This window comes from Rattus norvegicus, chromosome 10 (assembly GCF_036323735.1).
Source record: "Rattus norvegicus strain BN/NHsdMcwi chromosome 10, GRCr8, whole genome shotgun sequence".
Taxonomy (NCBI): domain Eukaryota; kingdom Metazoa; phylum Chordata; class Mammalia; order Rodentia; family Muridae; genus Rattus; species Rattus norvegicus.
Window position 1 is genome coordinate 29603404 of NC_086028.1, and position 24195 is coordinate 29627598.

The window sequence follows — 24195 nt, forward strand, 5'->3', positions numbered from 1 at the left end:
TAGGGACAACTGTCCTGTACCGTTTCCATCCCGCTGAGCACAGGGTTGGGAGTGGTTGGTAGTGAGAGTGAATTGGGTAACTAGGCTGGAAGCGAAAGTGTGTGTGTGTGTGTGTGTGTGTGTGTGTGTGTGTGTGTGTGTTGCCCGCCAGTGTCCTGCAGTTTGGGCTGACATTGTGGTGTTCCCGGGCACCCCAATCTTCAGTCCCCAGTCCCAGACGGATCTTCTCAGCCAAGCAGCCTTGGTTTCTGCAATGTGTGAGGATGATTTTTCAGAATGGCAAAACTTTGTCAAGACAGGTCTTTCATTAAACAATTAAACCAAACAACAACAGCCACCTACAACAGTAAAACAGAACGCCCCAGTTCCCTTTCCAATGGCGATCGATCATTTCTAATAGCCGCGAGTCCCAATCTGGGACCCTTCTCCCCTTGCTTGTGTTTGTGTAGAAAATTAGCGTGCTGAGGCCGGCTACCGGCAGCTGGAGGAGGCCAGGGAATTTCCTGGAGGGTGGCTGCTGCAGCGAGCAGCCTAGCATCCCTGCATACATTTCCACCTGCCCACTTACTTGCGAGATTTGGAGGCGTAGTTGGAACCCATTCCCACGCCCTGGCCTTCGAAGTAGTAAACTGCGCACTTTCTCTTTAACCCCCTTTCGCTTCACCCACGGTCACGTTTCCTCTCCACGCAGTGCGCTTCCAGTGGAGTAAAGATTGTAGCGTTTCATCTCCTACCCAAAACCCAAACAAAACTTTCACACCTCTGAGTTCTGATGACCCGCTGTCTCTGGAAGGGGAGGACAGGGACATGAGTGACATTTGTGCGGTTCCTCAGCCGCGCTAGAGCTCCTGATGGGTCATGGAAGGAGCCCAGGAGATGTTTTGGGAGCAGAGAAGGTGGGTGTTGGGGGGTTCGCTCGCGTGTCCTGGGTGACAGAGGGGTGCGGGACACAGTCTGGGTTAGCCATCTAACTCTGCGTCTTTGGTCGCAGCGGGGTGGGTCTGGCCCGGGCTCACTTTGAGAAGCAGCCGCCTTCTAACCTGCGGAAATCCAACTTCTTCCACTTCGTCCTGGCCCTCTACGACAGACAGGGCCAGCCCGTGGAGATTGAGAGGACGGCCTTTGTGGGGTTCGTGGAGAAGGAAAAAGTAAGTGGGCGCAACGCAGTCCCCAGTAGTCCCGGGCTCAGAGAGAAGGCCCAGGCTCCTTAGAAGCCGCCTCCATGTGTGGGCAAAGCTTTGCTCACACTCCTGTGAGAGCCCCCCACCCCCGCCCCCTCGCCTCCAACTACTTCCCGTCCTGGACGAATCCAGGCTCCTGGGACACAAGGTCCTGCTCCAGAAAGCTAACATGGAGCCCCCAGAACTGGAGAGATTCCAGGGAAAATGAACGGAACCCTACTTCACTCTAGCCCTGGGAGCCTAGGGGTGTGCTCGCTCGAACTATCAGATCTGCATTGCTTGCCTCAGATGGCCCAGGCTGCAGTCCCCAGACTCTGGGAAGAGTCTCACCCATGTGCATCTCACAGAAATTTCTGGAATGGTAGAAAGAAAGCAGTTCAGGATGACTGTGGAGAAAAGATTAAGTTTGCCACAATTTCTGTTGCTATTGGGGCTGGCTGGCTTTACAGGATTTGGGGGGGGTCCCATTTGGGAAAAGTTGCCTTGAAGTTGGTGCACTCGCTCACGGAGACCTCTTTCCTCGTCTCTTGTGTCTTTGGGCCTTGCTGCAAACCAGGAAGCCAACAGCGAAAAGACCAATAATGGGATCCACTACCGGCTCCAGCTCCTCTACAGCAATGGTGAGGCTCCTGTCGGGTCGGTGCCAGCACCCTGGGGCTCAGGGTCAGGGCAGGGGGCTCACGGAGCTCCAGGTGGACGAAAGCCCCCCAGCGAAGCTCAGCCGTCAGCCACCCTCCAGGTGAACAGGCCTCTCCGAAATTTCATTCTAGAAGTTTCTCACCTGAGGAGGCAGAGGGCGGCTTGGTCAGTCCAGGGCTGACCAGAGGCCACTTTTCCCTGACAAGACCACTCGTTTGTCTTCTTTCTCCCCTTCTTGAGGCCTGTGTTGTTCGGCCAAATTTCCAAGTCTCAAGGCTCTTCGGGTTATTTTTGGGGGTGGGAGTGGGAGGGTAGGAGTGGAGGTGCTCCTGACGGATCCAGGCGGCTTCAGAGGGACTCTAGCCTGGGGGATGAAGAATGGCCAGGTTGAGGGGCTTCCCTCTTTTTCTAGCTCCAGTGCTTGGAGGAGGCTTGCTTCTAAGGGAGTAGGCCCGCAGATCCTTTCTGGATTCTGGGAAGGAAAGTCTTGGCTCGCCCCTTTCAGGACAGCGGGAGTTCCCCTTGGCCTTGGACCCCATTGTGTGCAGTTTTTGTTTGTTGCTATTGTTATGTGTATTGTGGAGTTCTCTTTTCTTTCAGGGCTTATCCCCTCTCTTAATTTTCCTTCCTCCCTCCACCCCCAGGGATAAGGACCGAACAGGATTTCTACGTGCGCCTCATCGACTCCATGACAAAACAAGTAAGTTTCTTAAAATTCCACACGGAGGGGACGGACGACTCTCAGGTCACCAAATTTGCTGCAATTCAAAAGCTGGTTGAGCTACTGAAAGATGACTGGGACGCAAACTCTTAAGCCAGGGTGGCCCTGGCAAAGTTGTTGCAGCGCAGGCTTCCCAGACCATTTCTGCTCGAGGCTCACTGTCTCCCTGGGAAAGCCAGGCCTGGCGATTAAAACCTGGGGTGCTGAGAGAAGGAAAAAGGCCTGAACTTCCTCTGGCTTGGCCAAGGAGTCCTAGGGGAAGCAAAAAGAGCCCTAGAGACAACCCCCTCCGGGGTGGCCTTATGGACTGAACTCTTGAAACGCAAACCAGCCAGGTCTCCCCCAAGGCTCAGGCCTGAGGAATTGGTTTGGGGGTGGGGAGTTGGGGAGAGGTAATTCTGGCTTCTTTAGAAATGAAGCTGTTGGAATTTGCAAATGAACTCTGCACAGATTTTTTTTATTTTCTTAAAGGCGATGGTATTGGAAGGTAGTGTTGGAAGTGGGAGCCTACAGTTGTTCAAGGATATTTGCAAAAAAAAAAAAAAAAAAAAAAAAAAAAAACCCTCCTGCTTTGGCCTCCAAGTTTGGCTGTAAGCCAGAGAACAAGAGCTAGCTAGCTTTCTGTCTTAAAGGTACACAGACAGCATTTTCTTAAGCTTGCCAACACACAGTGTCAGGCAGTATACATTAAGGTTGAGTTATGTTTTAAAAGATACAATTATGAGCCGAGTTGGAAGTGAGGCTTGACATTTTAATGAGGCACAGGAAGTTTTTTTTTTTTTTAATCTATCCCCCTTCTTGATTTTAAGAAAAAGTATAGTTTCAGAATGAAGTAGCTGGTTAGTTAGTTGAAGTAACAGAAAAAGAGAAGACGGCTTTATTGAGGGGGGGAGAATTCCAAACAAAAGGAAAAGTTATCTCTTGTACAGCAAACAGTAATTTATCGCAGGGTTGAAATGTGTTTATTTGATTGACATTTTAAATATTCCTTTTAAAACAAGGAAGGGTGTTCTTCCTTCACTGGCTTAGAAAGTTTGGAATTAGGGTGTTCATGGATAATTGAAAATAGCTTTAGATCTGCCTGGCTATAATGTGCATAGTACACATTAATAAGCTGTTGGGAGTCGGAAATCTTAACAAGAAGCATTTAATCACAGCTCATGTTGATTATCATGTTTATATTGTAATGCAAATAAAATATATGGAATTATGGACAGGAAGCATATTTTTAAAGTAATAAGTGTCTAAAATTGCTATCGTGTTATTTCCCTTACGTATTTTTGCCCCTGGAAGACTGTGTTTATTTCTTAGTTGACAGCTCAGAGTGAATTCCCATTTATTGTTCTAGCTACAGTTATTCTCTTGAATTCTTTTGATTGCTACATAGAGTAATTCTCTGTCCTTTGGACACTGAACTTTTGATTTTTTTTTCCTGAGCAGAAACACACACAAAAAAACTTGATTTAGTGTTTTTTTAAAAATGTTTTCTGATATCAAAACAAAATACATTAGGTGGAATTTGGTTTTTCAAAAACAGCTTTTGATACGATGGGTGTCATTTCTTGTCCTTCTCGTCAGAGAGGAGTGAAAACAGGGAAGCCAGAGGGGAAAGAATGAACCTTAACCCCTACTCCACAAGTATTTATTAGGACTTACTTTTTAAGAGAAAGGACATCTACACCAACAACTGTACAGGGTCGATGTGTTTATGTAGTTGACCACTGCAAGTGCAGGCCGAGAGCTATGAGGAGCTCTACTCCAAGGAGCATAAAGTTGCAATAAGTTTGGAGACATTGTTTCTGTTTGATTTAAATCTCCCCAAAACTTTTAATTCCTACCTCCCTAAGCAAATATTGCTACTAAGAATTGATTCTTATCAACAAACTCTCTCATATGAGAACAGTGGAAGGAATTTTTTTAAAAATATAAAGCAATATGACAAACATTTTACTAACAGGGCCATGGAGTTCTTTTTTTTTTTTTAAGCTACAGCTGAAGGTATCTTTATGACAGCATCATAAATTCCATGGGGGAGGGAGAGAGGGGAAATGGTTCCTTTAAAAAAAAATAACAGGTATGAGAAAGACATTTGCCATATATGTAAGTTTAAGTTATAAATACATGTAGTTATATATTCTAGCCAGGAGCAATCTGAAAAAAAATTAACAGTTATCTAAGTTGGTGTAAACGTATCAAGACAAAAGACAATTTAAGATGTCTCCATCTGCTTTCATGGTGATTGGGTACCCGCCCTTTCTATAACTTTCACTTTGAAAGGCAATCTGTATTCAGTATCCAGTTGCTTGTCCTTTGACTCCAGGCTGCCAAAGTTTTAGAAGTAGGTAACCTTCTTATGGGCTCAGTTAATATCATGCACTCCAAAAAGGCAGATAGAGATACCGGAAGCTGTATTTTCTTAGCTGCGGGGGTGGGGTGGGGGGGTGGGGTCATGTTTACACTTAGCTCCAGGAGTGATCTCCCTGTAGTTTGAAATTATTCTGTGGTAATTAAACGCTCAGTCTGACTTAAACCTTCTAAAAGTGTTGGTTCTATGTAGCTATAGACAGTGGCCCATTTAAGTAGGAGTGACGGAGGCTGTTTGACTGGGTGGCAACGTTGCCCTCTGCGAAGGGCTTCCTGATGCATTTCAGATTTTGATATTCAGAGTGTGGAACAGAGCACAACTCTCAAGGTCTAAGAACACCAGAGCTGGGGAGGGAGTACCTGGCCACCGTGAAATCTTGTCTCCGTTGTTTGGTGACCCTACTACTACCCCTCCTGTGAATAGACACGTGCCTTTGCACACGTGATGTTGTACCCTTGACTCACAAGCTGGGGTTAACATTCAGACGGAATCATCAGCCAGTCCCACGCAAGAGTGGCTGGGCTACAGCTGCCCAGGCTGTTCCTCATTTTGAGTACATCTAGCAACGACACGGAGGCCAGACAGAAATGCACTCAATCAACCCAGATGTCTGAGGATGACACAGTGTTTCACACCTTCCTAAAGTGTCTCATTAGACTATTTGGAGGAAGGATTCCTAATTTTGGGCCCTACTCTGTAGTACTATGGAATCTCATTAGGAGCAAATGCAGAAGACTCCGAGGTCCCCTCTTCTTATCCCTTTTTTTTTCTCTTTTGTAAAACATGGGGTATAAAATATAAAAGTTTGAGCAAAACAAAACAGAGCGACAACCAAATCAAAACCCGTTCGATCAGAAAAGAAATGTCTTGCTTTTGGGAAGGGTTGTTCGAAAACCAAGTTTAGCTGGCCTAAAAATAGATTGTTTTTGTGTTGTTGCTGTTTTTGGTATTCTATTAGTGAGCAGGCAGAAGCCCTTAGAATCCAGAAGTTTATGGCTAATGCATCCAGAAGCAGCGTCAACTGCAGAAGCTCTCGTGGACCCAGTTAGGGAGGCCTGAGGCTTAACCTGTCTCACTTCAGCTTTGCATGTGTGATTTGAGATTCGATGTCCTCTGTGGTTCATTCATTGAGAGGGGGAGAGAGGGAGAGAGAGAGAGAGAGAGAGGGAGATTGAGATCTGTCCTTAAGTAGTTAATACACACCGAACCAGCTCATTTCTTACACTAGTTTGCTTTAAGAGTGAGTGTTTCCTAGTGACACTTGGTGAAGAAAGGAAACACAATCTCACATTCCCTGCCCCCAAACCAAAGTGTTTCTCTGCCCCCCCTTATTTCATTTATTTATTTTTGTGAAGGGCAAACAGAAGTCACGGCACGTTTGTATGTATTGGTTTAAAGGTGGGGTGGGTGCAGGGCTGTGAACAGTGCTGATACAATGTGGGGTGCAGGGACAGTAAACGTGAAGGGTGTCAGATCTGTTTCTTTCTGTATTTATTCTGAGGTTCCCAGCCCTTAAAGTTGCTGCTATAACTTTACCCCCATTGGTTATGTCATTATATTCTACCATGGCTGCATAGGTTTGATTAACTACTCTTTCAGCTCATTTGGTGATAGACACTATTTTGTTTTTCTTTTTTCGACGTATCTATAAGTTCCTAAGGAATTTACCAGGCCAGCAAAGAGGCTCTTTCATATACCCAGGGAGTCAAACAAGAGAGGACAGAGCAGGTTTATGTCAGGGGCTAGATTTCAACAGCTTTCTGTCTCCTTCGGTAACATGTCAGAAAACGCAGGTGATTTAAATTTCCTTGCACATAGAGGAATGAAGAAGTTTGGAATTTTTATGCATGATCAGGACCTGTGTTTGGGAAAATGTAAACTCATCACAGTGGAAAATGTGTTGTTTGGAGTCTGGGGGTGAAAACAAAGCTGATGGTTTTGGAGAGCTCGCCGGAGCCAGATGGCCTAGTACTTCCCCAGTCTGGCGGCCCAACTGCTCCCTCCTGGATAATATACAGCCATTTGTTCGGGGATATTTACGCTAGAGCTGTTTCCATGTGAATGTTTGAACAGCATTAAAAACGAACATATTAGTCGGGATGCATTTATCGAACTCATATGGCTGTACAGACAGCCCGCTATCTGTGTGTTTCTTACTGGGGATGACGACTGTTAGGACGTGGGCATGCGTGAATTGTTGACATAGGTTTTGGAGCAGGGAAGATTGGGTTTTAGCGAGGAATGAAAAAGTATGTATGAATTTAGAATCAAACAAATGGGAAAAATGGTTGCGCCCAACTCAAAGTTCTGCTGTGGAAATTAAATAGATATTAAGACCTTAGAACAGTGATTGGCATATATTAAGTATATAATAAACTAGCTATTCTTATGATTTTATCATTCCTGCCTGGGTGAGTTGACAAGTCAATTGTATCTACTAACGCAGTAAATGCAGTAACTATCCATGTAGAAGATCGTTTATTACTTCTAGGGGGGAAAAATGTCCTATGGAATTATTTGAAATATTTAGTCCCCACCCAACCCTAGGGCATTTGAATAATATAAGGGCTTCGAGATCTTCCAGACAGAAGGGGTATAACAGAAAGTCCCCCTGCACTGGGGACGTGCTTGCCTTTTAGTCGGGGCTGTGGTGTAACTGAGCAGCACAGTGAATCTGATATCTTGCCTCACTCAGTTCTGAAAACAGGCCTGCTTAGCTGCAGAGCTGAAATTACATCTTTGCAATTTGTCCGCCAGTAGCCAAGTTGCTACTTGAGGCAAAATGAGTTTTGATTTTTTACTCTCCTATTAATGTTAGATTGTTGCGTGACACAATTGTTTATGGAATGCCAGGTTTGTGGTGTTTTCTTTGGCATGGCTTAATTTTTTTAACTAGGGTTCTTTCACCTACTGGAAACTGGACTATATTACATAGCACTCTTTTATATATATATATATATATATATATATATATATATATATATATGTTTTAATGAAAGGCAGTGGAACGTGGTGGGTGAATGTAGTCATTACTGTACAGTGTATTGATACTATAGACATCATTATTGCCTTTTGATTAGCTGAATTCTTAGTAATTTGCTATCACCCTTAGTTCATATTTGGAAGGTACTCCTCTTTTGGTTGAAGAAGGCTGTTTTTTATATTTATGGCCCTTTCTCTGAGGTGACAAATAGACTTTGCTTTTTGTTTTGTTTTCAGAAATAGAAGTATCATTTTCAGGGTTATTGTTTTGATTTATGTGGGAAATTCAAATTTCTGTTACCTCTCCTCTTCCTTTTCCTTCCCTCCCCCTCACCCCTTATTGCAAATCGGGGACAAATTCCTAATGAGAAAAATGTGCCTTCTCATTGCTCCCTTGAGTGTGGCCTGGGACAGAAGGAGTTAAAACTATCAGAAAAGTAAACAAAAGAAAGCAAGTTCAATTCTGTGAACTTCTGTGAGCATCCCATTGAAGTGTGATCCCCGTGTGTCCCCCCCAACTCCCCCACCTTTGGCTGTGTGGTCTCTACCCTGAAGTAAGAAGTCTCAGTGAGCTTTTAAGCCTCAGCAATATTTTCGAAAACCTAGATGACTTTTAAAACAGTGGTAACTGAGGCAAGTGTGGTACAGGGATTGACTGATTTTCTAAGACTTGCCCATGTTGACATATAATATTAAGCAGTTAAAACGAATGGAATTTTCTCTTTTGGACAGTGAAACTGTTGTTCTTCAAGGGTATGAAGGTTTTGTCAATGCCCATGTTTTCTTCTTAAGTTAATCATATATATTATATATACATATAATATATATATCACACATGCATGCACACACATACACACACACATGCACACACACACAATATGATTCAGAAAACAAGAACAGGCATTCGTTTCTGCTTGCTTGTTACTTTCTGTTAGGGGCTGACATTCAGAGAGGGCAACTACTGACCTATCAGAAAGTTGGGTCTCCAAATATGACCGGTTTGGACAACTTGTCTCTTGAGTAGCATGGGTTTTGAAAGTTGAGGTGAAGTTACTTCTGTTTATTGTTTTACGTTTCTTTCTGTCCAAGCATCCCTATGGCCTTGAGGCGTTTGTTTGCCCTTGGCAGGGTTAATGTAAACAGCATTTTCTACTTGATTATATATATATACATATATATTATAACATATTATTATTTCTATGGTGATAAAGCTCAACTTGATTCACCCTCGATGGATCTATTTCAATAACGCGTTTTTATAATTTCTCTCCCTCTCCCTCCCGTCTGAGTGGCAGCTCCCCCATCCACACTTCTGATAAACACATTGATTTATTTAAGCCAGTGTTGTCCTTGTTGCTTTCTCAGCAGACCACCTTCCTCCCTGTGAGCAGACGCATGATTTACTGTGGAGGATGACAATAAGCCTTCTTCTCAGGGCTCCATTGTCTGCATCCTAAGCCAGCTGTCTATTAAAATGGTTTCACTTAAAATAGTCAAGGCTGTTTATATGCCCCTGGGATCTCCCAGCTGATCCAACCTCAACCATCTCGTCTCAAACCCCACAGAAGCATACATTTACATTAGTGAGAGAAGCTGAAGCCCCCTGTCCTCCAAAATTGGCATTAGAAGATGCCTACCCTTGGGGGTGGTGTTTAACGTCTGGATTTGCTCAACTGTGAGCCAGTCTTGCTGTGCGTGCTAAATGTACACAGTAGAGATGCTTTTAGTAGGGGAGCAAGCTGCAGTGGGAACTTTGAAGCAGTGGGGGGTGGGATTGGGGGAGAGTCTGTCTTAAAGTTACCATGATACTGGAGCCACCCAAATAAATCTATCATATCTACCTACCCCTGGTCCCGTCTAAACACTCACCTCTGGACCAATATTTTCTCTGTCTTGTGTATGTGCATGCATGCATGCATGTGTGTTTAAGGGAAGCTTGCTCCCTTAACTCGACTGTGCGGTTTACTCTAGGGGCAGGAATTTTACCCTTCCTATCCCATGGTAGACTTCCACTCTATTTTACTGCAGAATTCCCCAGAAGCAGGTACTTCTTTTTCTACCCCTGTGCCTCGAGAACCCTTCTTATTCTATCCAGGCGCAGGGAGACGGAAGGCAGAGGGAGAGGGAGAGGGAAGGCAGAAACCTCCGATTCCAGATCTCCCCAGAGTTCTTAATTATTTCTGAGCAAATCCAAACTCTTGGTTTCATTTTTCTATGCTTGACTTGGAGAAAGATTCTCTGTTTTGACTCCACTGCCAGAAGCAAAGCGGCAGCTCAGTATCTGGTAAAGAGATGTATTATGGAGGGGCTGGGCCTTTAACAAGTGATGTTCAGTTACCAAGGAGAAAACACAGGACTTCTGGGAGTCCCTGTCATCCATTGCCTGGGGGAGTCCTCAGTGGATTTGCTTTGAAGCTTATTATTAACTGGGTATTATCGTGGCCTCATTCATTTCAACTAGCAGCCTTGGTAATAGTAATGTTTATCTCCTCTAGAAAGTTCCAAACCGAGATCTTATGTAACTGATATGCCTGCCATGTCCCCCCAGATCATGTCATTTCGTCTCCTCTGCCACCTCCCTGCTCCAGCACAGAAAAGTTCTCTAGACCTGTAGACTGACTTATTGAGTTATTATTATTGTTGTTATTGTTATTATTACTATTATTATTTTAGCAGCAAGGCAAACCCTGGAGCTGCAGCAGAGGCTATGTAGAGTTTCAGGAGAACATAGAGCCAATGTAGTGACAATGGGAGCTAGCAGAAACACGTCACTTGAATTTTTTTCCAGCACTATGCTTGAGAGCTAATCAGTAATTTACTGTGTTTTCTTTCTTCTTGAATTTTTCTTTTCTTGAATTTTTCTTCCACTCTATTTTACTGCAGAATTCCCCTGTTTCTTTCTTGAATTTTTTTTAAAAAAAAAAAAAACAGCGATTGCAGGAAATAGAAGAGACACATCTATGTTTTTAAAAATATTAAAATTATTTATTATTTAGCTTGTGTGTGCTTAAGTGCACCACAGCGTATGTGTGGAGGTCAAAGGACAATCGTCGGTTCTTTCCTTCCACGGTGTAAGTCTCGGGAATTGAACTTGGGCCCTTAGGCTTTTTGGCAGGCGTCTTTACCTGATGAGCCACCTTGCTTGCTTCAATGTTTGGTTTTCAGAATATTTTTAATTAATGCATTTTCTTGGATAAAGCAACTTTTGGGGCCTTTGAAGAAGTCATTTAAGATATTGGCGAAAGGGCCAGCAAGAAGGCTCAGAAGGTAATGGGGCTTGCTGAGCAAGCCTGGAGACCTGAGCTCAATTCTGATCTCAACGTGATGGAAAGAGAGAACCAACTCCTGAAATTTGTTCTCTGACCTACACACACACACACACACACACACACACACACACACACACTCTCTCATATACACACAAACCTACACACACATATACTCTCACATACACACACTCACACACAGTAGTGCACACCCTCTCAATATGATAAATATGAAGGAAGAGTCACACTAAAACTAGTGACTAGAGATTTGACACATAGTAGGACGTTAACATAGTGCAAGTCATTGCCCCAGACAACAGTTCTGAATGACTAATAAGGGGTGGGATATGACATTCTATTGTGAAAAGCTAGCCTGTGGTCACTGGTAGATGGTGGGCATCGCTCTGAGCAAATGGTTAGAACGAATGCCGTTAATAAACTTGTGGATGGGTAGAGCCTGGTTCAGAGGGAATTCAGCATCACTGTGTGCTGTTGTCCTGCCTTGAAGTCTAAGACTTCCATATGAGCTGGAGAACCAGAATAGAACCCAGACAGAAGGTTATTCTACAAAGTAACTGGCCTGTGTTCTCATCAGTGCCAATGCCATGAACCACAGTGACTGGAGGATATTCGGAATGGAAGGCGGCAATGACAGCTGAGCGCGGTGATTAGTACAGGATTTTCTTTCGCTGTAAAGGACATTATTAGGTAATTGGTAAATCTCAATAAGGTCTGGAGATTAGATTATTCTATTGTATCAATGCTAATTTTCTGATTTAGATAATTGTGCTGTGATTATGCATGAAAAAGCCTTGTTTTCAGGAAATGCATGCAGATATATTGAGGATATATCTGCAATTTGCTAAAAAGTGATTTAGGAGAAAGAGGAAAATAGGAAACAAATTTAGTAAAGCGCAAACATTTGAGGAATCTGGGTAATGAATATTCTATCCTGGACTTCTAAATATATTCTTTCAGCCATTTTAGAATTCTACAGTTAAAGTAAAAACAAATTTACTTTTTTAAATACAAGGTTATGATGAGCTAGCCATAGAAGATAGTTTTGATGGGTCAATGTTAGAGAAATGTGCTTTTTCTTTTCTTTTATTTCCTTTTTTTTTGCCTAACCACTTTTTCTTCCTTTTTAATTTATTGTAAAGTTTACTCTGCTCTGTGCTTAGATACTATAATCAGGTCACGACCCATGGATCTGTCTACACTGGGTCTTAGGTCACTGTGGTTCTGTCTCCAAGTTCAAAACCATACATAGCATGTGAGAGAGAATGGTGAGTTAGGCACAGAAGTACTTTTCTGCACCACATAACAGTAAGAATAATCTCTGGTTAATTTAAATAGTTTTGTCACCAAGAAACTGAGGGTTCTGTGAATGTGTGAAAGTAATTTTATTAACAATTTGAAGCTGTGTTACATTAGTATTATGCAGTGATACAGTGTTAAGTGAGTTAAATGTATGCTGATGCAGAGCCCCCGGTCTACCAATGGCGTTTTGTGTATCTCTTTGGCTGGGGTAGTAACCTGTAGAACCATGGCAAGCTTGGGGAACTTGATGGGTGTCCCAAGGCAAAATGTTGATTGTGTTACAAAAGAAGCAAAGGGAGCAGAGCACCCGAGGACGGTGGTTGAGGGAATCCAGATTTTGAGAGTGAGATGTAATTCTCTGCTCAGGGAGCTGACTCTGTGATTTCAAACCCCCACACAGCATATGCTGGCAAGGGTTCCCATCTGGGCGGGCGTACACCCTGCAACAGCACTAGCTTTCAGCCTCTCGGTAGGAAGAGGGGTTTTCCCTGATTGAATCGCTTCAGAAATGACGTAGTCGGTGCATAGACGCATAGCTTTTCCCAAACTTGCTTCCTGCTACTCACTCGCCAGTGGAACGCTAAATGTGGGGGGCTGGGAGCAGCGTGGAAAGCAAGTGTACGCGGCTGGCTGATCAAACAACCCACAGGCCCCTCTATATTTGAAATACAAAATACTTCAGCTTCTTCAGCCTTCTGGAGCTTCCCTCTCTATTGATTAGACTTATTTTTATTCTGTATTAAGAAGAGAACTATGGTTGTCTTGACAACAGATGCCCAGCACACGCTCTGGTCCAAAGATGTGCATAATGAGGTAGCTGATAGGGCAGAGAGGATCATATCCCACCCCACTCGATTTGGGCCAGACCTGAGCAATGTGTCCTGAAATAATCAGTCCAGTAAGGTTTTGTGCTCCTAAAAGTTAATTGGCCCCCAGCAGGGGCAAGGTGGTGAAGAACTGGATTGTTACACGGAACCCTCTGGTACTTGCTTCTATTTTTAGCTAAAAACATGCCTTTACTTTCAGGCCATAGTGTATGAAGGCCAAGACAAGAACCCGGAAATGTGCCGAGTACTGCTCACACACGAGATCATGTGCAGGTAAGACCTCTCTCTCTGTCTCTCTCTCTCTGTCTCTCTCTCTCTCTCTCTCTCATCATCATCATCATCCTTGAGGTAAAGATGAATTTGAATCACAAACCTAGGTGAAATCAGCTCCACTGGGGGTGGGGGTGGGGGTGGGGCGTATGCTCCTTTTGCTTTCGGTAAAGCGTCTAGAAGAATTCTTAGACACGTGCAGTCCTGTCAAGGATCACGGTGGTTCTCAGTTATTACATTTCATCTCGGAAGACATCGGTTTGCGTTTTTGATACCTCACGGTTCATGGTCACTGAGTGGCACTCTCCCTCATCCTTCCCAGTGGAGTCAAATCGAGTACAACCTCCTTTTTGGTGACATTTGCGCTCAACTGCACGCTTAGTAAAACATGAGTTCTCTTGAAGTCAGCAGAGGCTTCTGTTTGGGTCAACTTGAAAGTTACACTTCCTCCTTTTGAGTTCTTACACCCCCCCATACCTGAGCCTCATTTCTCCTTAAACTGATTCATTCTCTCTCTCTTTCTCTTTCTCTCTCTCTCTCTCTCTCTCTCTCTCTCTCTCTCTCTCCCTCTCTCTCTCTCTCTTTTTTTCTCCTTGTGGATGGTTTATTTTTAGTTATCCTGTATATATCCGAACATGAAGCTAACATTTCTTAGGGGTAGTGAGCTTTGGGGTTTTGGGGAAGGATAGTGAGAAAGAGACGACATCACGTTCCTCACCGATGAGTCTCTTCACTTTCTGCTATGATCATGCTGAACTGGCATCTGAAAACACAGTCCCCATCCGTGGCCTCGGCCAGACCTGCACTGGAGAGGGACAAGGGGGCAGCCTTTTAACTTATGCTCTTATTTCTTGTAAAATAACCCAGCGTTTGGCTTCCAACATTTCCCAAGTAATTGGACAAAGCCGGGAGATGCCACTTGCCATCAGAGGAGGGCTCCTAATTGCTTTGTTAGCTGAGCAGGCTCTCCCTGGCACAAAGTGTGTTTGGCTGCTGAATGTCATTGACCAGGCTGCATGGGTCTTCAGCTGCCCTCTCGCCATGGTTGGCCCTCACTGGCTGCTCGTGGACTCTTGGGGCAAAGAATCCACAACTCTACAGGTGGAAAGAGACTCGAAAGGGCTTTGTGTGTTTTCCGAGTGAAATCCCAAACATTAACATTTGTTTCTATAAAAGTCCTGTTTTTTTCCCTCTTTTAAGAAAATATGTCTGATTTATAGTTCTAAGATATACAAGAGTTTCACACGTTTTTCACTTCAGTGATTTGTAAAACCTGTTAATTATTCCAAAAACCAGGTTGTTTTTCTTCAGACTTAAGACAGTAGCACAACACTCCCAAATGGTGTGGGATTCCTTCATTGCAGGGAAAAAGTTTTAGCCCGTGTGTATGAACTGGGTATAACCTAGCTGAGCTGCACCGTTCTAAAAGGAAAGGAGCAAGATCTGTTCTGGAAAGCGGTGGAAACATAACCTTGTCTGTGTTACTCTTTCCCCAACCATCACTCCATTACTTTAGCCATTGACCGTTAACATGCCATTAGACTGAACTCTCCCTGTAGAGCTGCATATGACTGTAGCAAAACAGGAAACAGGAAGATGGATCCCCTTGAACAGGCCAAGCGCTATCTATACATCATCGATTTGCATTTCGTATCTGCATATGTTTGGATTATGCTGGAGAGAATTCTATTCTTGAACTACTTAGAGATATATTATGCCTCTCATGCACAGCCCCTCCCCCCATTAATGCAGTTTATATTTTCCTTGTTTTTAAAATTCATTGGTCCAAAGTGCTTTATTATGCTGGTTGGTGTGCTTTACTGCCGACGTTCTCTCTATTTTTCAGAAACATAAAAATAGCAAAAAAAAAAATAATAAAATAAATAAATAAAATAAAATATAAAATAAAATTCTCAAGCCACGGAAGGCAAATGACTGCTGTTTGTACCGCGTGGCTAAGAGGGGGAAAGCCATATTCCAAATGTCATCTTGCTAATGTTACAGATTACTGCTTTCCCCGGCTGCCTATAGATGTGGAAGGGGTACTGTTTGTTTACGGGCTACCCTGACCCCATTACACAAACCTGTCATCTATTGTGTGGCTAACAGTCTTTTAAATTGCAAATCTGATGCTCTTTAGGGGGCTTTAGGAAAAAAAAATTCTCACTTTCCATACCATCCTATTTCTCTTGATTTCTTGCCTGTTGTAAGTGGAAGTTGGGATGTGCTGAATTTGCACCAGGGGTGCAAATGCAGCCTCAATTATAAGCATAAAATTAGAATCTGTTCACCATTAATCAGCCTGGCTAATTGCTATGCACCACCATTAGCCATATGGTGTGAAAGACAGCTTGCTCTCCCCAAGATGAAATTTCTTCATTGCAGACGTGAAATAGTGAAGGCCCTGGATTTTAAAATAGCTTGTTTTAGATATTTAATTTCTAAACAACTTTCCGCAGTGCTTTCGATCAAAGCTAACGGCACAATAAAACTTTGCGTGGATGTCACAGAAGCTGTACGTTTACAGTGCGCTGCCTATGATGGAGGGAGACAGAATTTCGATCCACAAGAAAAGGGCTTGGTGTATTCTGTTCATTACAGCCAAATGGAAGGGAGAAGGGAGAGATAAGCAAGGGACAGTCCTGCCTCGGGTGCTGTAAATTAAGAAGGGGGAGGAGGAGGAGGAGAAAGAGAAAAAAAATCCATTGTGTTTTGTGGAGAAGGTGACCCCATTGTGTGAGACGGCTGAAGGAATCACCATCATTAGTTTATAATTATTGACACTCGGAGACAAACTCTCTTTGATTTGGAGATGCAGAGCACTTCTGTAACATTATGAGAGAAGCTCTGCCTTTGGGAGCCTTGGAATCTATCACACCCATCACGGGGAGAGGTGGTGGTGGTGGTGGTGGTGGTGGTGGTGGTGGTGGTGGTGGTGGTGGTGGTGGTGGTGGTGGTGGTGAAGTTCTACAGATAACATAGCTCTATGAATCTTTTTATTTATTTTTTTTCAGAGTAGGATTCTATAAGGGGTTTGCTTGTATGAGTACCCTAATTTCAGTGTTTCAACACAAATGAAACCCAAGAACTCAGCTTAGTAGGGGGACTTGGTAGGGACTTGGTACCCCTGCAGGCAGCAGGCAGCAGGCAGCAGGCAGCAGGCAGCAGGCAGCAGGCAGCAGGCAGCAGGCAGCAGGCAGCAGGCAGCAGGCAGCAGGCAGCAGGCAGCAGGCAGCAGGCAGCAGGCAGCAGGCAGCAGGCAGCAGGCAGCAGGTATTCCTAGTTTCCAGTACCCAGGGAGACCACAGACCAGAGGCAACCTCCTAAGGAAGCTTCTTGCTCAGAGGCACCCTCCTAAGGAAGGTTCTTGCTTATTTTATTTTGTGAAAGAACCGTGAAACTCTCAAGGCTAGCCTGTTTATGTGATAGGGGTTTTTTTTCTTTCCATTACTTGTTTCCAGGTTTAGTCCAATTTCCTCCTTCAGACACTCACTGATGTGTGGCTTTCCCAGGGAAGCACCTCTGGCCCTTGGCCCAAGTCATAACCCCTTGTAAGCCCAGAGTACCTGGTGCTTTTAACTCCATAGCACTCCCTGTCCTTACAATGATACCTTACTCTCTGTCTTTATTCAGCCGAGCCCTTTAAAGGGCAGGAAGTGACTCAGTTTACCCCATGCTTCAGCTGTCCCACTTGTGAAATGGGATTTTTAACACCACCTCACAGGGTGGCAGCAAAGGTTAAATGCCGTAGTCCCTATAAATTCTTACCCCGATGCTCCCCACAGAGTCAGAACAGAAAGACTGTTATGATTTGAAGCGGTATTAATAGAACCAGTAGTGGAGAACTCATCTGTGCCTGGCCAAGTATTTGGTACTTTGTTGGTAAGAAAGCATCGAAGGGGGAGGTTTAGTGCCTGTGAAAACCTGAATGTACCTGGTTCGGGGACTATGTGTCTTTATTTTTTAGTACCTACTATGTGCAAAAGCCTTGTGGAATTTAGAGTAAGAAAATGTCATGCCATAGTAGGAGAGCTTGAAGTTGGAGGCTTTAAGCAGTTAATTAGACTTCACAGGGCGAAGGGTTTGATGTGATATGATGGAAGGTTGGGGTAAAGGACTCTGTTGATGGCAAGGAGGGAGCAGATATTTGTAGACAGATCCTACCCGTGGATGGGAGAGGGATTTTAGAGGTTGCATGAAGAAGTGTTTGTGGTCTAAGCAGAGCTGTTCTGTGGAGGTTTACAGCTGAGCAGACTTGTGGCCTGGAGCTGGGAAGAAGGACTTGGTCAAAGACAATCAGCTTCAGGTTCTGCTTTTCAAAGGAAAGGACTGAGGCTCTGTGGAGGATGGGGTTGGGAATTCAGAATAAGAAGAGAGGACTTGATGATTGCGTTCTTGAGAGGAACGATCATATTGAGTGAGAAGGGGAAATCAACCACAGGAGATTTTAGGGCTGATGAGACACAAAGGAAAAAAGGCCCAGGTCGCCGGTGACTCAGGGAGTAGAGCCATGTAGGTATCCTGAGGCGCATCTCGGTTTTTATAGGCCCTCATGGCTCGACGTGCTGGTCACTGTTCCAGTAAGAATACAGGGGGGAAACGAACTCTAGAGAAATGAAGGAAAGCTACACAATGCTTGCAAACATGGAGCGAGCCAACCGGGAGAGACAAGTACCAGATCTTAACCCCAGCAGTACACAAGGCCAAGAGTGCCTGTCAGAGAGACTACAGGATTGAGCGCTCGAGGGTTGAGTGCTCTGAAGACAGGTAACTTTAGGTGTGAGAGAATGGAGTCAGTGTTAGCAAATTTCTTCAGAATTTATCCCCTTTGTAGGTATTAATCAAACTGTCCTGGTAATTCACATAGCTCATTCTCTAGCCACTTAGGATGAGTAGGGTAGGAATCTTAATTTTTACTAGAATGTCCAGTTTAGCAGGGAGTAGTTACACCTTTCTGTAATTCCTGCACCCAGGAGGCAGAGGCAGAGGCAGAGGCAGAGGCAGAGAGGCAGAGGCAGAGGCAGAGGCAGAGGCAGAGGCAGAGGCAGAGGCAGAGGCAGAGAGGCAGAGGCAGAGGCAGAGGCAGAGGCAGAGGCAGAGGCAGAGGCAGAGGCAGAGGCAGAGGCAGAGGCAGAGGCAGAGGCAGAGGCAGAGGCAGAGGCAGAGGCAGAGGCAGAGGGAGTTCTCTGTAAACTGGAGGCTAGCCTGTGTTGGATAGTGAGTTCTGGCCCAATCAGAGCTATGTTAACAATACTCCTTTTTCCTGTATTTTTTTTATTTATTTATTTATTTATTTATTTATTTATTTATTTATTCACTTGCTCTATATCAAGATCAAAGTCCTCCCTCACTCTTCTCCCAGGCACACCCTCACCCCCCATTACCCACTCTCCTCTTCAGTTCTTAATTGTTCCCACCCCACTGCCCAAATGGCCCTTGTCTCCAGTGGCAAGAGGCTCTACGTACAGTGCTTGAGATGAGAATTTGCAGACTCCAAGGCTAGGGAGCAGTCAGATGTTTCCTGCCCTGATTTATGAACTTGTGAGTCAGCTCACTAGAAATCTGCCACCTGCGTTAGACTGCTAGGGGAGGGACTCCTAAATCTGCCTTTTCCCCAAGTGTGCGGTGGGAGATACATGGTCCTGCTGGTGAAAAGGTTGCTGTTCAGAGTCTCCAGTGCACACAGCCCACACCAGGTGTGGGGGGACCTACTGCTGTGACTGGCCACATGGTTGTCCTGTCCTTTGGGTTACAGATTAAAAAGGGATGCAAAGCAGGCACTTGCCTGCCTTTTTGGGGGGATCTTGATCTTGGGCAAATCAAATTAGCGAAATCCAAGTCCCCTCAGTAGACGGCTGCTGAAGGGGGGCATGTGCTGAGCCCACGCAGGCACAGATGGCAGGAGACTGAGAGATACCGTGTGAGTGGATGGAGTGCTCACTCTGTTTGCTTCTTTGACCAGCATGGCTCCTTTTCCTGTTAAGTGCTTCACCTGTGTCCTTTATGAAGCTGCTTCAGCAAAGCGCTCTTCTGCCTAGACATCAGTGATTTGTTCTTTCGGCTTGTCCCTCCCAGTTAATGCTCCCTGTCTTGGGTATAGCAGAGGTCAGTGCCATCTCTCCTTGTTTGACTTTAGTGGAAAGAAGTGAGTCAGGTCAGGCTGAGGCGGAAGAATTTTAACAATGGACAGTCAGAGGGTTGAAGGGCAGCTCTATTTATTTGTTTGTTGGTTTTTAGTCACTGTAATTTTTATTAATTTTTTAATTTACTTCGGTCATCCAGATGATCCCTCTCCCAGTCCTCCTTTAGCAGTTCCTCTCCTTCCCCTTTTCCTCTGAGAGGGTGGAGGCTCCCCACTAAAGCCTCCCCCCTGGAACAGCAAGTCTCTGCAGGGATAGCGGCATCCTCTCTCACTGAGGCCAGACAAGGTAGCCTATTTTGGGGAATGTATTCCACAGACAGGCAACAGCTTTAGGGGTAGCCTCACTCCAGTTGCTGGGGGACCAACGTGAAGACTGAACTGCATGTCTGCTACATATGGACAGGAGGCCTGGGCCCAACCCTTGTATGCTCTTTGCTTGGTGGTTCAGTCTCCGAGAATCCCTAAGGGTCCAGATTAATTGGCTCTGTTGTTCTTCCTGTGGAATTCCCATTCCCTACCTGAAGGGCAGTTCTTTGCTTTGCTTGGCTCTGGGAAGCTACTGGTTGGTGGATATCTTTTCAACCTTGAGACTGGAGTTTGATTCCTAGGAACCCACGTGGTAGGAAGGAAGACTCAACTCTTGCAAGTTGCCCTCCGATCTCCACATGCGTGCAGAGCCATGTGTGTACCTACACGCAGAGATAAATAAATAAGTAAAGATGTAAATACAAATGCAAGAGAGCTGTAAGTAAAGCTTCTTCCTGCTTGAGATTGACTTTTTTTAATTTCTTCTAGTAGAGGTGTGTCCTTACAACACAAAGCAGAACACCAGAATGGAAATGAAGGGTGTCCCTCCTTCCATCCACTGTCTCTTCTAGGCTTTTCCAGATTAATCCTTAATGTTCTCAGGAATTTATTCACAAGTCAACTTTTGAAATCCAACTTCTTTTAGTTGCCTTTGCTGCGGTGGTAGAGGGGAGCCTAAGAGTTTAGGTATCTGTCTTTGTAAAAGTTAAGCAGGAAAGACAGATAATAAAATTAGATAATGGATGAAGTATATAGTTGAATGCAGAAGCCGCAAAGAAACCAGGCAGAAGCTACCGAGCTTTGGCTTGGCCAACCACTGCAGACCTTCGTTAAGCGGTGGAGACTTAAGTGAACTGCGGACATATACCAGACTTGTGAACATTTCTTTCTTCTCCTCCTTCTCCTTCACTCATTCTTCCAGAAGTGGACTCCTAGTGTCCACACTACTTTGTAACTTGATTTCTTAACTCATAATATAATGTAGACTTCTTCCACGGAACTGTGTCAGCTGTAACTTCATTCTTTCTAGCGTACAGAATTCCACAAATATAGATGTACATACACACGTTTGCACTTCCAGCTGCATCCACACGTGTATCGCATGTGCACACACATGTTCTTTCAGGTTCATCTGCACGGGTGTTGCATGTGCACACATGTCTCTGCGCATGTATTGCGTGTGCACATGTCTCTGCACATCTCTGTCAGTTTTCACTGATGGGTAAAATACTTGTTGAAGACTAACCAGGGGCGGAAGGGTTTCCTTCGGCTCATTTTTCAAAGTGTTCTGTAGATGGTCACTTTCTGCTTCTGGACCCATGATGAGGCAGGATATCAGGGCTTGGTGGAGGAAAGCTGGTCACCTCCTGAAGGCTAGGGAGCAGAGATGGGGATATAGGAATGGCTGTAGTAAGGTACCCTAAGCATGTGTCCCCAGAGACATACTTCCTCCAGTTAGCCCTCAAAAAAACCCTCTAGAAACTCCAAAAGCAGTGACCCGCTAGAGACTTAGACTTCCTAGAAGCCTGTGAGGGACAGTGCACAACCACGTCTTAACTCTCTCTGTATCTTAGTGGGATGATATTGTAGATGTTGGCGTGTTTCAGGGAATGCCAACTATACGGTGTGGCGGTGTGACCCGAAATCCAGAAACCTGTTTAAGCTCATTTTAATATTTTGTGTACACTTCCCTTTCTACGTGTGTAGCGACTTCCATTGTTTCCTTCTTCTGTCCTCTTGACTCTGCCTATTTAATTTCCAGGCTGCCCTTTTCACTTGCCCGTTTTTGAGCACCGTGGAGCCACAGCCTATAGCCCTGGTTTAGCTCCTCTTACTGTCACCAGGGCATCTGGGCTGCAGAGATGAGGACCATACACCCATAGGCCGAATGACATCTCTGGGGCCAAGAGTGACACTTGGAGGTGGTGCTTTTGTGTGTGCGGTGAGATCGAGCACACAGTGCCTGTCTAGGGAGTCAGCTTTATTATTACTTTTTATCGGTCCTGTCTCCCTAGTGCAGCATACTTATTCACAAAGTTGTCCATTAACATTCATCCAGTCATTCAGTCATTTGTTCACAGAATCATTGAATCCTGAGCTCTGATAGTCTAGCTCCAGCTTTAGGCATTAGGTAAGTGATAGGGACAGCGGGGAAACTGCCAACCAAAATGCCTCAAAACGTAAGTACCAGGTTGAGCTGCACTGTAGAAACTGCCCAAGAGGTAAACAGCCCAATTTAGATTAAGGGTGAAGTGTCAGGTAAACCAGAGGATCCACACTGACTTCTAAGAGGCAAGAGAGAGTGGCTGAAGAGGGAAGGGCAGGAAGAGCTGCCCTTCAGAGGCTCGCCTGGACCCGAGGTCTGATGGATCATGCCATGTTGGAGGGATCACAGCTGGCCCACGAGGGCAGAGCTTGGCAAGATGGCAAGAGAGGGTGGCAGGTCAGTGGCCTGGCATGATGCCATCGCATGGATTTATTCAAAGTGCAGTGGGAAGCTGCTCAAAGGTCTTAGACTACAAAATGTGCCCCCCCCCCCCCGGACATTGTGAAAAGATCAGCGAGATGGGACAGATCTATTAGACGGAGTCAAAGTGGAGACAGCAAGATCAAGGGGAGGCTTTGCAGTACTCCCAGAAATAAATAAAAGCGACCTTGTTGGAGATAGTGATGATGGGTAGGGAAGAGAAGCCATAGACTCAAGGGATGGGCCCTTGCCCATAGTTAGCATTAAGCAAGCTGGAGGAGTTCCCAGAGGACATTTCTCTCTCTCTCTCTCTCTCTCTCTCTCTCTCTCTCTCTCTCTCTCTCTCTCTCTCCCAGGAAGGAGGAACAGGCTTCTCAACCACCTGGTAATGTGGTGTGTCTGTGTCAGTGGGATGCTTTTGGGCATCACTTCCCTTACATAGTTCAGACTTCTCAGACTAGGAGTCTGAGGTCAGGGTACAAACACTGCCTCACCTTATGGATCCAGTCATTCTTAATCGCGACGCTAACCCGACAAGTTGACGGAATAAGGGTGGAGGAGATCAGTTCTCAGGGATAATTAGGTTGGGTTCTTAAATACTATTTCATACATTTTGTGTGTGTGTGTGTGTGTGTGTGTGTGTGTGTGTGTGCATGTATATGTGCCTATCATGGTCCATACATGGCTGTCAGAGGATGATTTGAGGAGGTAGGGTTTCTCCTTCTGCCCCGTGGGTCATGACTGAGTTCAGGTCTTCTGTGTTGGTGACAAGCATCTTAACTAGCTGAGCCAATCTGCTGGGCCCAGGAGTTGAGTTTTTAGTTATTTATTTTGCACAGATGCCAACTCCTACATTCCTTTCCCCATGTCTTTATTGGTCTCTCAGATTGGATACCTTGGGCCTACCGCCACATAGTGTGACACATTAGTAGACTAGAACTTAGGGCCAGAGAAAAGTTTCCGCCGAATCGAAAACTGATTAGGTTATGGGGGAGACAATGTTTTTCAGCTAAGGCTTTGAGGACAGCGATACAATTCTTTCCATTGCCTTCTGAAGATAAAGCACCAAGCTGATTCATCTCTCAGGGACACAGTCAAGAGAGGAAGATGTCTCAATTTTGGTGAAAAAATTCCTATGTTTGTAAAAATTTCTAGGTCCTGAAAAATGTTTGGTAGTCTCCAGCAGATATCTTAATTTAGTCTTTCTCTCTGTCTCTCTGTCTCTCTTTCTCTCTCTCTCTGTGTCTGTGTCTGTGTCTGTGTCTGTGTCTGTGTCTGTGTCTGTGTCTGTGTGTGTATTTGAGTACATTAGGATGTATGTGAGAGATGGAGAAAAGTATTTATTTTACTTATGGTATGGAGTAGAGTCTAGCTTCTGGGTAATCTTCCAGTCTTCCTCATTGATCAAGCATGCTTTTCCACAGTGTAGTCCTGGGGGGGAGACCAGCCATGGGGCAAATTGTTACAATTGTATTTCAGATGCACAGTTTTCAGCTGAGGGTGGGTAATTTTTCAAACATGAAATTTTCAGCTGGGGGTCGTATATCACATGAATCCCTTAGTTCAACCCCTAACACTATAGTATAAAGTGGGCACATATCTATAATCACACCTCGCACTGAGGAGATGGAGGGAGGAAGATCAGAAGTTCAAGGTTACCCTTGGCTACATAGCAAGATTGAGGGGTGGTCTCGGATACATAAGACCCT

The 24195-nt window shown here is 44.8% G+C and overlaps 1 protein-coding gene across 11 annotated transcripts in view; it reads left to right on the plus strand.

Moving 5' to 3' along the window:
* Ebf1 (EBF transcription factor 1) overlaps window positions 1-24195 on the plus strand; it is a 393351-nt gene that overhangs the window by 6183 nt on the left and 362973 nt on the right. For 6 of the 11 annotated variants that reach the window (XM_006246120.5, XM_006246117.5, XM_017596958.3 and 3 more), the window contains 4 exons: window positions 992-1148; window positions 1738-1801; window positions 2465-2520; window positions 13501-13574. In XM_006246120.5, the coding sequence (XP_006246182.1) occupies window positions 992-1148; window positions 1738-1801; window positions 2465-2520; window positions 13501-13574 (351 nt within the window). Of the gene's footprint in view, window positions 1-691; window positions 897-991; window positions 1149-1737; window positions 1921-2464; window positions 2521-13500; window positions 13575-24195 lie in introns of those variants that run through there. The other 5 variants (XM_063268302.1, XM_039085048.2, XM_039085049.2 and 2 more) reach the window with 2 other exon arrangements.